The following is a 13,532-nucleotide window of genomic DNA, read 5'->3' on the forward strand; positions in this document are numbered from 1 at the left end:
TATCTCCAGAGGATGCAACATTGAAGCCTTCCAGGAGAGGAAAAGGAAGGTAACATATTTGCAGAAGACAAGGTCTGTGCAGGCAGAACTTAAAATCATAGTAACGCAGCCAGAGTTTCACACGGCTTTATTTAAAGTGATTTTAGTGCTCGTGATAAATTACTGTGGTTGAAGTGCCCCACTCCAGTCTCTTCTCACTGGCTGTTGGGGCCTGTTCCAAGTTCATCATCCATCCAGTCCTTGTGTTGCCATCACCAAAAGCCATGGGGATGGTGAAGAAGAAAAGGGCATCTTCTCTTCTCTCCCACATACCCGATCTCCAGCACAGATACTTTATGCATCTAAGTTAGAGGGAATGAATTCTAGATATCATATCATCCCTAAGCCCACCTGCCTCGGATCATCTTCCATGCTGATGTATCACTGTCAAAACGGAAGCCACAGGGGCACTCTCAATGTCATGTGCCAGCATAGAGCGGTGGCGTTAATAAGCAACAGCCGAGGAAAGCTGCTAGCAAATGTTTCGCATCACAGTCAGTCGGCCCTTTCTCCAATGTTTTTCAGCCTAGCAGGATCTGCCATGAATAAACCCTGGCCCAAAAGCTTGTCCTCCTCACACCCAAAACCCTGTGTCCTGTGAGGACAGTGCTCTCTTGAACCCAGTCTCATGATTTCAGGTAGGGAGAGTCTGCAACGTCTGATGTGCTGAGCAGTCTCAAAGGCTCTTCTAGTGAGAGAGAATCTAGGACACTTGTCCTGCAGCATCATTTCCCGGAACCTTTAGAGAAGCAATTCCCAGCTGCACTCCTGTGAAGGTTCTCCTCCTTGCCAATCTGGGTTGATCTCCTCCCAGGCAAGTACAGGTGAAACCCAGCATCCTGGGCTTGCCATGTTCCTTTGTGACATCTCCCTCCAGCCAAGGAAAGGCACCTCTAAGCCTGCAGCTCCACACTGGGGTCTCTGAGCAGCGACTGCTTTCTCAGATTTAGCCGAGCACACTTGGGACACGTTGTGGAGTTGTCATAATAACAGTCCCTGCAAAAGGAGACACAAAGGATCGTCAGTTTTGTTCATCTGGATGAGAGGCAGGAGCTACCTCTCACTGCCTGACTTGAACCCACACATTTAGCACTGGTGCAAGCCAGATCATAGCTCTGGGGCTCACCTGTGGAAGACAGCTGAGCAGTCCATGCACATGGAGGTGTGGCTGTCAAAGGGAAAGAGCACATCCCCCTCTTTGCAGAGCTCACACACAAAACCCTTTGCTTGGCACCGCTGTAAAAATGAGAAAGGAAGGCCAGTGAGTCAGTTTCAGCTTCTACTTCCACTGCCAGTGAACAGAGGTTGGGTGGAGTTGCTGGGCTCATAATGACACCATAGAGGTTTCCTGCTTGCTACTGGGTGCCTACAACACTAATACAACCACATGGGTGTGCTAATCTTGCAGAGGGGGAACTGCATTTTCCCCAACAGCAACATATTCTGGGGAAATGCCATGTACTATAAAGTGCTGCATTGAATGAAGAAGACATAGTGGGGGTAAAGATTTATCTTTAAGATTAAGCAAATTATAAATATTCTTAAATAAATAAAATTATAAGATTATATATGAAAGAAACAAGTTTTCCTTCCTCTTATAGACTACCTGTCAGTAATGTATTTGTGTAATGCCAAAGGTCAGTACAATGTCTCAGAATATTAGAACTTGGGATCATGTGATGAAATTGATTCAGGGCAGACAAAATATGGTCCACCATCATACAGCATATGCTGTAAGGAACTCCACTACCACAAGATGGGTGATGATGGCTATCAGTTTAGAGGGCTTTAAAGAGGGTTTAGACAAATTCATGGAGGTGGAAAACGGGCCTGTCAATTGCTAAGAATCACAGTAACATAAGAACACCTCTGCTGGATCAGACCAAAAGTGTAACTAGTCTAGCACCCCTTTTACTAGAAGCCAATCAGATGGCTCAAGGAAGCACACAGACAGGTCAGGAGCACAACACAGCACTCTCCAACTCTTGTTCCTCAGCAACATGCCTTCAGAGGCATGGTTCCTCTGATCCTGGAGATAGCATAGAGCCACCCTGACTAGTAGCTAGATGTGGCTTGAAGTGAAAGAGGACAGGGCTCCTTCACTGGGCATTTTAGGAGATGTATGTTGTCCTACATAATGTTAAAACTGCTGAGGGATGACCCTTTTTGCACCTGACCATCCTGCTACTGGCCACTGCTAGCTTTGTCCATGAATTTGCCCGATTCCCTTTTATCACTACTTCAATTGGTGGCCATTGCCATTATCCTGTAGCAGTAAATTTCAGAGTTTAATAATGCACAGTATAAAGCAACACCAGTACTTCTGAATGCCAACTGCTGAACCCTCACCTCACAATCCAGTTTGATGTGTTTGGCAAAGAGCGTGTGGGTCTCAGTAAGGGAGCAGCTGAGGCGCCCAGCATTGATGTCAATCAGGTCTTGCAGTGAGTACATGTCGTCGTTCTCCACAAAGTGTTGCCGATCCTGCAGCTGAAGGGAGAGCACGATTGCTTATTGTCCGCCACAACCGGATGAATTTGGGGCAGAGGGCAAGACAAAGCATGGAACTGCAAGTGGGGTATGAGTAAAGAACTCAAAGGCTCCTCTGTTTAATGGTTGTCCCTTGAATGCCTGCTGAAAACATCCCAGCCTCCCCAAGCATTTTTAGAGTTAACGTGGTTCAGTTTTGGTCATTTGTTCTGTATTTTAAGGCTTTACCATTTTTTTGAGATTTATTATATACCACTGATAAATATTTTTTGAATGAGCAGGCCATTTAGAAATATGCTTATAAACAAATGAAATCCTGAAGCCACCTGGTTTTATGTGTAAGGGAGGCTAAGCACATAAACGCCCAACGTTTTGTAAGTGGTCCCCTATACTGGGCTTAAAATGGACATAAGAGAAAACTGCAGCTGGCTGGTCCATCTCTCCTCCTGACCTGGAGCAAGAGCCGAGCCTCCATAGCTTCCTTGCAGGTGATGAAGTACGGTTTCATAAGGAGAATGTCCTGGCGCAGCTTCTGCAAAGGGAGAGGGAGAGAAAGACTCCCTTGAAACACTTGGCCAGGCAGTCTTTCCCCAGTAATGTGAACCTCTCTTTTGGGTGCTAGAATATCAGTACAGGACACATCTCATTCGAACCCCAAATACTTCCCCATGCACACATCAAGAAGAGGTTTCAGGCCAAGTGTACCCTCTCAGACTCCTCCTATGCTCACCCGGATCTCCACCAGCTCCTCAACATAGTTGAACAGAAGAGGGTTAATCTCACGCAGTTTGAGTACCGGCCGTGACACCATCAGGGCAAGGTAGCGCATGCTGCACCGAGATACCTGGAAATCACAGTGACCAATTAAGGATGGACAACAGTGGCAACAGCAATGGGGTTCCCCATCCCTGCTCTGTCCTCTTCTAATGCCACTCGCTACAACTTCTGACAACAGAAGGCCTTTGGTATTGGGAAACTTGAGCACAGACCTTGCGGGGTTCAAAGTCCCAGTTGTGGATGACCCTGGCAGGGATGACAGCTTGGTCGTTCCAGTGGCAGTTGCTACAGTAATAGAGGCCAGTGTAGTCACACTGCCGGGCCTCACTTGGAACTCCCCCTGCAGCGGGACAGAGGGAAAGAGGCAGGTCAGTCGAGGTAAGCAGCACTATCTTCAAAACTCCCAAGGGGTTGGGCAGAACTCTGGCAACAAATGGCCAGTAAGGTTTAGAGCCACTAAAAGCAGTCCTGTCTACCCTGACGGGCAGCAATGCAGCTCACAGCTATAGGGAGGGGGCTTTCCAAGCTTTCTGCTCCTGGGATCTTTTGACTGGAGGTGCCTTGGCTCACAGCTGGGACTCCTGACATGCAAAGGATTCACTCTGTTCCTGAGCTGCACTTCCAGCCCACTAAATCCTGCCTCTTTGGAGTCCTTGTCCAAGCAGCAGAGCTCTGAGCAAAACGACTCAGCCATGCCTGTATGAACCAGCAAAAGGGTAAGATCGCACCATTCATTTAAAAACAAAAACAACCCTGCATGAATGTGCACAGGTCATACCACGGACTTACAGATCACTGTACAAGTTTTCTAGGTGAGAAGGGAAGGGAAGGCAACCAGTAGTTGCCACTAAAATGCATGCCAAATCTTAACTGGAGAATTCACCAACTTACAAAATAATTATGGGAAAACATGGGTCAGATTGACCTCCGTTTACTGTTTGACAACAACTACCCTCTGTCCCAGCGTCAGACGGCAAAGCTGGCTGAGTCATGGGAGTTTTAGTCCAAGGCTGGTTTAAGTCCTCACAGCTAGTGCCTGGAGAGGTTCCAGAAGTGGGGTGGTGGGTATCTGACCATGACTCATGGCACTTTCCCTCGGTCCATGTGGGCATATGGAAGGGGCAGAGAAGGCACCCTACAGGCTCCAGAAGGTTTAGGTCAGAGCTGGGGAACTGGATCTGCCCAGCAAACCAGACCCTTTATATCCCCTGCTCTCTCACAGCAAAGTTTGAAAGGGCAGGCAAGGCCACTCACCCATCAATCATCCAGCATAACAGTGATGTCAGGTGGCCCTTTTTTCCTGCATGGCCAAGCAGCTGATCGTTGGAGCTTGCACAGTAATGCACATGGAGTTATGCAAAGCCCAACAATCAGCTGCTTGTGGTCAGCTGCAAAATACCATGCAGAGGGCTTTGCAGGCGCTGCTGGCCAGCTGTTTGGCCCACAAAACCCCTCTGGACCAGCCACATCTTTACCTGCCCCACACCTGACATCAAGTGTCCTACAGGTGGGCCAAATTAAGCCTGGTGAGCCAGGGGTTCCCCCTTCCCCTGGTCTGGATAGCCCCAGCCAGTCTCGCCCCAACACTTACTGAGAGAGATGGGCACCCGGCACTCAGCACAGCGGTAGTCCTGGCTGTCCAACCCTGTCTCTGGGCAGATGCTGAGCTCATACTCAGCCTGGTGGCTGACCTTGGAGCGGACACATGGCTTGGTGATGAGGTTCAGGCACTTGCTATGGCAGCGATAGGAACAACCTGGGGAGGAAAAAGAGGAAAGCATGAGGAAGCCACAGGGCCCCAACAGCAGCAGTCCTCCCCCCGTATCTCCTCTCTAAAGGTCTCTCCGGGGACACTTCACAACAGGACCTCAAGCTAATTCACAGAAGGCTTGAAAACTCTAAGTTGTGTGCCAGGGAGTTCCACAGGACATAAAAAGACAGTACTGCATAAAAAGAGACAATATCCATGGCAGGTAGAATAAGATTTAGGCCCTACAGGATCTTCCCCACTGAGCCTAGGAAGAACTCACAGTGCTTCTACTTCCTGATAGGCAGAACAATGAGGAGGCCAACAGGAATGAGGAGGGAGAGTAATATTTGTGCCCTCCTAAAAGGATGAGGCCAGAACACTTGTTGGTAGGTATTTTTTTACTGCACTGCAGAATCCAGGCCATGCTGCAACCAGAATAAGACTTTATTTCAAGCATCTGCTTTGAATTTCTATCCAGTTCATGCAGACAACTTTCTTCTGGCAACAGAGCCTCAAAGTAGGTAGTCTTCCAGGTATTGCTGGAGTCCAACTCCTATCAGCCCTGGTCAGCATGGCCAATGATCAGGCATGATGGGAGCTGTAGTCTAGCAATATCTGGGAGGGCCACAGGTTACACACTTGGTCCTTTTCAGCCATGTCTTCACCTGCCCTATATTTGGGTGTGGCTTGGGGGAAATGGCCTCACAGGACCCCTGCCCCCTGCCACTAGGCCAGAGGTTCCCCACCGCTGCTCTGGAAGGAGGAACAGCAATTGATCTCCCATTGGAGCTCCTCCTACTCCTGGTCCCCAGGGGAGGGGATGTGGGTGTGTGGCTTCTCACCTGTGCAGGTATACCAGGTCTGAAGGAGTCCCCAGATGATGGTGCTGCACTTGTCACAGGTCTGCTTCACACTCTTGCTCTTCTCCTTGTAGAAGCGATGCTCCAGAATCACCCGGATGTTGGGTTCATCCTCACTGGGATCCTGCAATAGGGAAAGGCAGGCCACATAGGGATGTTCAATCATGGCCCCCAACAAGGGCCTTGTGATTTTATCCTCCCTCTCTCCCCACTTCTGGAAGTCCAAGCCATGCTGTGCCCTTCCCCACTGCCCAAAGGGCTGCAAAACAACTACAAAAAAAGGAGAATTATTTAAAGCAATTGTGGGGTGGGGAGCCAGTGGCCATTTAAGCATTGCTGAACTCCAGCTCCCACCACCCTTGCGCTTTGGCCATATCAGCTGATAGGGCTGATCAGAGTTGGAGTCCAACAACAACAGCTGGATGACCCCCATAGGTGTTCCACCCCTGGGCTCACCCTGTAGATAGCAATAAAGATATCTTTAAAACAGCTAGATCTTAAACAGAAAGCCAGCATGGTGTAGTGGCTAAGTTGAGATTTGCTGCGCCTCAGCCTTGCTGGGGGCTATGCCCCCTGATCTAGAAGCCCAGAGATGCAGGGTGGGGGACTGTCTCATCTCAGACTGAGGCTTTTGAGCAACATGGCTGAGCAGAGATTCAGCTGGTGCATCTGAGGTCCACAGCAATCTTGCATCCAGTCCAGCATGCTGGCTCTCATGATCATACGATGCACCTGCAAGTTTGCCACCCACTACAAATTTTGCACCTTGAACTAAAGCAAGAAAGAAGTATTGGATTTCTCACTCCTCTGGCAGAAAGAAGACGCCAGAGCTCTATCCCTCAAGCCCATCCTATGGTGAGGACATGCCCCTCTACAAGCCTGTCTGTGCACCTTCAGCTCCTGGAGTTTGAGCCGCAGATGGATGAGCCGCACTACGGCATCTTTTTGCTTCTCCGAGTTATCAGGGAGCTCCAAAATCCTCTGCTTGCACTCTTCAATTGCCTGCCGCAGCTGCTCGACATCAGAGGCCAGGAACAAGCCCTGCAAAGGAAGAGCAGATCACCAAGGGACTGTCAGTGCAGAGGCAGAGGGACAACCTCTGCACAACTGCCCCCACAGCCGAGTGGTCTAGGCTGGCCATATCCTTGTGGCCCCAGTGATCTGGTGGAGCCAGAGAGGTGGCCTGCTCTCGAAGGTCGGGAATGGTGGGCTGGCTGTTTAATGTTTGGATTGGCATCAGGGATTTTAAGTGCTACTTTTCTCCAGATACATAAAAATCTTTAGGTACAATTGGGGGGTGGGGCAGCAAGCCCAAGGCCAGAATGCAGAAGCGTCCCTCCTTCCTCCTCACCACTGGGCGCGAGAAGTGATCCTCTGCCAGACCCAAGTCCATGGTGCGCTCCGAACAGTGGAACTCAGCCTCCTCCTCGGGGGACAAGCCCAGCTTCAAGCCTACAAGGAGCAAAGAGAAGCAAAAGTGTCAGGAGGGAAGAGAATTGCAACATTCCCTCCCTCCCTCTCACATACAAACATCGGCTTGCCTGGGTCTCAGAGGGTGCCTGCCTCACAATAAGCCACCCAAAGCTGTGCAAGGGAAACTCTGTGTCCAGTTTCTTGAAAGAATGTATGAGGAGCTGCTACGCAGTGCCATGTCTCTAGCCATGGTGGTCATGCTCTGCCGCCACAGCCAGAGGCAGCAATGCTTCTGAATACTAGTTGCTGAAAACCACTGGGGAGTGTGTGTGTGTTGCTCTTGTACACAGATCCGGCTTGCAGGTTTCCCCCAGGCATCTGGTTGGCCCCGTGAGAACAGGATGGTGGACTAGATGAGCCATTGGCAGGTTCTTTTTATGTAGACATCAGACCTACCTGCCTAGGTCCAAATCTGTTCTTGCCCCCTGCCTTTCCTCCAGCTCCTCTTTTTCTGTGGCTAGGAGGTCCATGTCAGAAAGGGGTCACCTCATTTCTCCACCAAGGGAAGGAAGTAGCAGGTCAGCTTTCATAGAAGTTATCTGGAGGGTGAACCATGTCCCCTCCTACTCACTGAATTTGAAAGGCCACAGTCTCCTGTCTTCCTCTATGCCCACGAGACCAAAAGGAGTCTTGGTGACTGTGGTGTTGATTCTGAGGTTATACAGGGCTTCACTTGAACTATATATATGAAAAGTACCAGATATTTACATGCCAAAGGGCTTTAGGTACAATTCTCGGTACCTGCATTTCAAAGGATTGTAGGAAGCAGGAGCAGACAAGGCCAGAGACTTTGGACAGCATCTGTAAGCCTGAGCAGATGGCACTGGCCCAAAAGACGCTCTGCACATACACAGATGTCCCCTCTTCTTAAGTGGGTCTAACTTCAAGCTTCAATATTACGCTCTTATGAGCCCTACCCAAGGGGAGAACTCAGCTGCCTTACTCACCTTTCTGCTGAAACTCCTCTCCAGTCTCCCCAGTCTTCTGGTCATGCTGGCTTTGCAGCGGGGCCTTGTTGAACGGGTTGAGGTGGCCCTGCCGGAAACGAGCCAGCTTCTCGTCATATTCCATAGCAGTCCGACCTGCCAAAGCCACACACAGAAGCCAAGGTGAGGGGCTAGAGGTGTCACACGTTAGGACTAGGCAGACCCCACTCCTGGTGTAGACAAGTTGGCTTGTCTGCTCCTCATAAGGGCCCAGACCAGCCAGAAGCCACTCTGGATGGTGTCTCCCATATGGCTCCTGCCTTCATAGGCACCTTCTCAGGCTTGTTTGTCCCCCAGATGGTAGTAAAGCCAGTTCTGCAGCCTTTGATGGCTACACAATAACTGTGCAGAGTCATGCAGGCATCCAGCCGGGCAGCTCCTGTGCATCAGTCAGGTGTCATCCCTTCCTGCACAATGATGTCACTGCCAGTTCCTTCCTGGAATCCCCAAGAACTCCAGTGGACAGCACAGCTAGGCAAACTTTGGCCACTTTGAGTCTATATCAAACTTCCCCAACCTGGTGCCCTTCAGACATCTGTGGTCATATTTGCTACCACTCTTACTCACAGTAGGCCCCTCAAAGTTAATGGACATGACCACCAATTATAATGGGTGTACTCTGAGTAGGGCTTAGTTGAATACAATCCTTTGTGCTGTGCTGGCTGGGACTGATGGTAGTTGTAATCCAAAACACCCAGAGGCCACCAGGTTGAGGAACAGGGTCTAAAATTAGCAGGGCACCAGGCGTATTTTGCACCTAAAGATTCCCCATTTGCAAGCACTCAAAAAGTCTGGGTGCCATTTTTTGTGCCTGGCTGACACTCAAGGATTACAGAAATGTATGTGCTTTGAAGCCTTGAAGTATATGTTAAGGATAGACAATATGTTAAGGAGTTTAACAATAAAGGGTAGAATATTTTGAAAACTGAAGTACGGTACCAATATTTTTATTGTAAACCCCAAATTAAACATATATTAACAATTTCTGCTAAAATGTTATATTAACAATGTGTCACTTATGAGAATTGCATATTAGTTCATGCTTATCAAAATAATAAATTAAAAGTGCCCACAACCCAGGAGCCATTTGGCTCCTAAGTTTTCTATCCCAGTTTCTAACACTGTTGACGAAGAGTAGTTCACATGGCCAAGACCACCCCTGATGCATACAACCACACTTGCTTGAGAGACTACTTTTTATATGTAACCATGCTTAGCCTTCCTCTTTGGGAATTGGAGCCTCCAACAATGGAGTTGTCCATAACATCACATGACCACTGATGGTTATCTAGGGACCCTCAGAGAAGGGCTAGTAAGAAAGCCAGCTAAATGAATTTGAAACCAGCATGACATCAATCAGCCTTGTCTCATTGTCCCTTGATGGCAAGGAATCAGTTGGTGGGGTGACAACCACACAAAAATTATTATCATTATTAGGATAACTATTACCAAAGAAATACAGATTTCCAAGCATGTTATTGTACAAATCTCTTTTTACCATTCTGTTCCAACTTCCCTACTGAGATTTAAGTGCATATATGAGAACCTTCCATTAACTGCTCTTCCCTTCTGTCTCATGCTCTAAGGAACCTTTAAAATGACATCATCTTCACTTTGTTGGGCTATTAGCACCTTCCCTTTACTAACCACCGGAAACAACTCAAATAGAATCCAAGAAGCCTTTTTTTCATCATGAAGACATAGATAATTGAGCTCTAAGGTTGTCCACATCACTTTAGAAAAGTGATGTTTGCTTTGTGTTAAGGCATTTTTTTAAAAAAGAAAAACCTCCTGCTTCCAGCTCAGCTTTATTCTGCTGGTTGTTTGTGTTGTTTTTTTAGATGCTGCTATTTTAGTTTTCTAGGTGTATAGAATTTAACATTTACAACCTCAGGGTTGTATAATTTTGTGTCTTTAATATGATGTGAACAGCCTGAAAGGCAATCTACAAATAGTGAAATAAACAAAATAAAATATAAGCAGCAGGGGGGAAAATCTGGCTGACTTTAAAATCTTTTTCTTTTTGAAAAATGAGTAAACCTGATGAAATACCTCAGTTTGTGCTACATATAACATTATACTTTGAAGAACACATTAAACCAGCCTTCATCAACTTGGTGCCCTCCAGATGCCCGCAACAGCAGTGCTCACTGAGGCTAATGAAAATTGTAGTGCAAAACACCTGGTATGGCACTGTTGGTTGCACGCTTATAGGAATATACAAAGGAGTAAGACCATTGGTACATATGGCTCAGTACTGTCTACACTGACTGGCAGCTGCTATCCAAGGGCTCAGATTAAGGAGCCTTTTGCATCCCTCCCTAGAGATACCATCAGGGATTGGACCTGGGGTCTTCTGCATGCAAAGCAGATGCTCTAACCACTGAGCAGATGCTCCTGCCAAAGCAACTGGTGGGCTCTTGTCTTAGCCTACTTTTCTGTAAATGGCAAGGCCAGTGTACTGTACCAGCAAACCCATTACCACAGCTAGAAAGCATCCTTTGTCCCACATTCTGCACCTACCGATCACATGAGGCTGTTAGTGTCCAAGGTGCTCACCACATGCACACATGCACACTTGGTGCAGCAGCAAAAGCTGGCACAGAGGGCATTTCCAGGCACCCAAAGCAGCATGAAAGAACAGATGCAGAAGGCAGAGAGGCAACTGTGGAAGTGCAGAGAACTGAGTGTCTTGGGGCTCCTCTGTGAGAATCAGGGGAGCAGAAATGGGGAACTGCAGAGCCAAGAGAGGAGCCCCAAAGGCCACCCCCTCCTGTCACCTGCGACCAGAGTGTATCTGGATATTAAACCACACTTTCAAGGCAGGGAGAATGAGGTTTTTCAGCCCTAAATGGCCTTCCACGTCCTTTCTCTTTCGTGTGGCGTACGTTTTGAAACGGGTTTTCACAGGCTTTGCCTTTCAGATTTGTGCTTTTTTGGAAGAGGCTGCGAGAGGCCTCGGGCGGGTGTAAACAACGAAAACAAGATCAGAAGGGGCCCATAACTGAATTATTATTATGGGGGGAGAGAGAGAGAGAGAGAGGCGTGAAGGGCGGTCCCAGAGGGAGGGCACGACCAGGAGCGAAGCCAGAGGGCTTCAGCAAGTGAGCCAGGCTGCACGCTCAAGACCTGCTGTGTCCCACCGGGCGGCGAAGTCTCTTGCCGGGTCGAAGGAGGGAAGAGGGTCCTGCGTGGGGAGCAGTAGAGCCAGAGCTCGAGGCGCGGGAGGGGAAGGAGGTGCAGGGCTTTTTTCTCCCACTTTCGAGGGTGGGGGTGGGGAGCCGCGTCCTCAAGCAACCCCGAGCCGCTTCCTACCCCGCCTCAATCGACCTGAAAGGTTGGCAGACGGGGAAACCGAGGCACCCCGGAGACCCGAGGCGACGGCGAGGGGCGCAGCGAGAGAGGGGAGCACCTAACACCCCCCACTCCGCGACCCCAGGGACCCCCTTTCCCGAGGGGGAGAAGCCCGGAAGAGCCCCCTGCGCTCCGCGGCCCTTACCTGCGCGCCCATGGGGGTGGGTGGGGGGGATGCGGCCTGGCCCGGCCCGGCTGCCCGCGCCTCTGCCCGGCCCGGACGCGCCGTTTCTTCGGCTCGCTACATGGCAACTCGGCGGGGCGCCCCCAGCCAAGCCTTGGCCAGCGACGAGCGCCGCCTAAACAGGCCCGCGCGGACCTGCCCGCTGCTGCCCCCGCGCGGCGTGGAGGAGCCGCGGCACGGCGGCGCCTCCAAGGCCCGGGAGGGGGCGCCGCTGCAGAAAGGCCTGCGGGTCCCTTTGCAGGGCCCGAGACAAGCCCTTGTAAATTGAAAAGGAGATACGCTTCGCAGAGGGAAGGGGGCTCGGCATCCTGGCTCGGAGCAGCCCGCTTCCCTGCAGTGCAGACCGCGCAAGCCCTGAGCAAAGACAGCTGTCAGTCCTCCCTCAAACAAGACCTCGACTACGGACAGTCTTTGACTAATGTAAAAACATCAGGGCAGAAGTACTGGGAGCCCTTGTCCGCGGCCACCGCCCCATTTCATTTAATTGATTTGCACGATGGGATCCCTTCTGACTTTTCTTGAGAGGTCCTGAAAAAAGGGAGTGAATAAAAGTTCTAGATGTGTAGGGAGTCTGTGTCTGTCTCGCAAGAGAGTCCCGAGAGAGCCCTTCCCAAGGATATGCAAGGACAAGGAGAAAGGAGGATGGGATGGTCTTTGTGGCTGGAGCATGACCCCCCGGCAAACCCCGAAGGTGGTCCACGCCAGGCAGGGCCCACAAAAGGCAGGGTGCAAATGCCAAGAAACAAGCCGAGGCTCCTGAAAGGTCCTGGTGCTTCTTGCGACCGGTAAAGGGCAGGGAACATGTCACTCTCTCTGCTCAAAAGTCAGCCTACCAGGCCGTCGTTACATTGGTGAACAGCTTACATAGCAGTGGGGGCACTTGTGGTTACGTCAGATATCTTTTATGGCTTTGAGAAAGGGTTTCTCATTTTGCTTTCTTTTGTTTCTATTCATGTTAAGTAGTAAGATTTCACTATATAAGCCCATCCTGTTGCAGTGCATTTATAATACACAAATTATATATGTATAGAAAAATAACCTAAAGTGGTAGGTAGAAAGTTCCCCTTTACATTTCGAGTTGGGGCTAAAACCTCCATGCATGAGGAAGGTAACAGGTTCAATCCCTGGTGTCTCCAGGTATGGGAGAGAGATTCCTGCCTGAAATCCCAGAGAGCTGTGAATCAGTGTAAGCAATATTGAGCTAGATGGATCAATATCCTGACTCGGTATATGGTGGCTTCTTGTGTTCCCTGGGGAAGTGTCATAAACTTAGTGGTAGAGCATATGTTTTGCAGGCAGGCAGCCTGTGCTAGGCCCAGGAATAAGCCAAGTAACGCGGTCCAGGTCTGGTCCCAAATCCAAGGGTTCCGCGAGGAGTCAGTTTGACAGGGCCAAGGCAGGACACGAGGCAGGAAACCAGGCAAGGCACAGGATCACAGGCAGGTTCTGGCAAACAGCAACGTTGCTCCCTCAACCTGGGGCGGGGTCCAGCAGCCTTTTATCTCTGTCGGGGTCCTGATCCCCCAGTGACTCACCTCCCTGTCTCGCCCAAAGGTGCGCACTCCTCCTGTGAATACTCAGGTCTCTCCTTCTCTCAGACCTCAGCCTCTGCAGCTTGG

The 13,532-nt window shown here is 49.8% G+C and overlaps 1 protein-coding gene across 2 annotated transcripts; it reads right to left on the reverse strand.

Annotated features, from left to right (window-relative positions):
- Window positions 1–112: 112 nt before the first annotated feature.
- Window positions 113–12,010, reverse strand: DEF8 (differentially expressed in FDCP 8 homolog). Of its 2 annotated transcripts, XM_053399896.1 has the most exons (12): window positions 11,875–12,010; window positions 8,337–8,471; window positions 7,268–7,368; window positions 6,808–6,957; window positions 5,899–6,040; window positions 4,898–5,062; window positions 3,519–3,646; window positions 3,260–3,373; window positions 2,981–3,061; window positions 2,389–2,529; window positions 1,166–1,275; window positions 113–1,035 (listed from the first exon to the last, which is right to left on the reverse strand). In XM_053399896.1, the coding sequence occupies exons 2-12, from the start codon at window positions 8,458–8,460 to the stop codon at window positions 933–935; spliced, it is 1,359 nt and encodes a 452-aa protein (XP_053255871.1). In that variant the 5' UTR covers window positions 8,461–8,471; window positions 11,875–12,010; the 3' UTR covers window positions 113–932. The 2 variants fall into 2 exon arrangements, with proteins under 2 accessions (XP_053255871.1, XP_053255872.1); XM_053399897.1 differs by lacking the exon at window positions 3,260–3,373.
- Window positions 12,011–13,532: the final 1,522 nt, after the last annotated feature.

This window comes from Podarcis raffonei, chromosome 8 (assembly GCF_027172205.1).
Source record: "Podarcis raffonei isolate rPodRaf1 chromosome 8, rPodRaf1.pri, whole genome shotgun sequence".
Classification (NCBI taxonomy): Eukaryota; Metazoa; Chordata; class Lepidosauria; order Squamata; family Lacertidae; genus Podarcis; species Podarcis raffonei.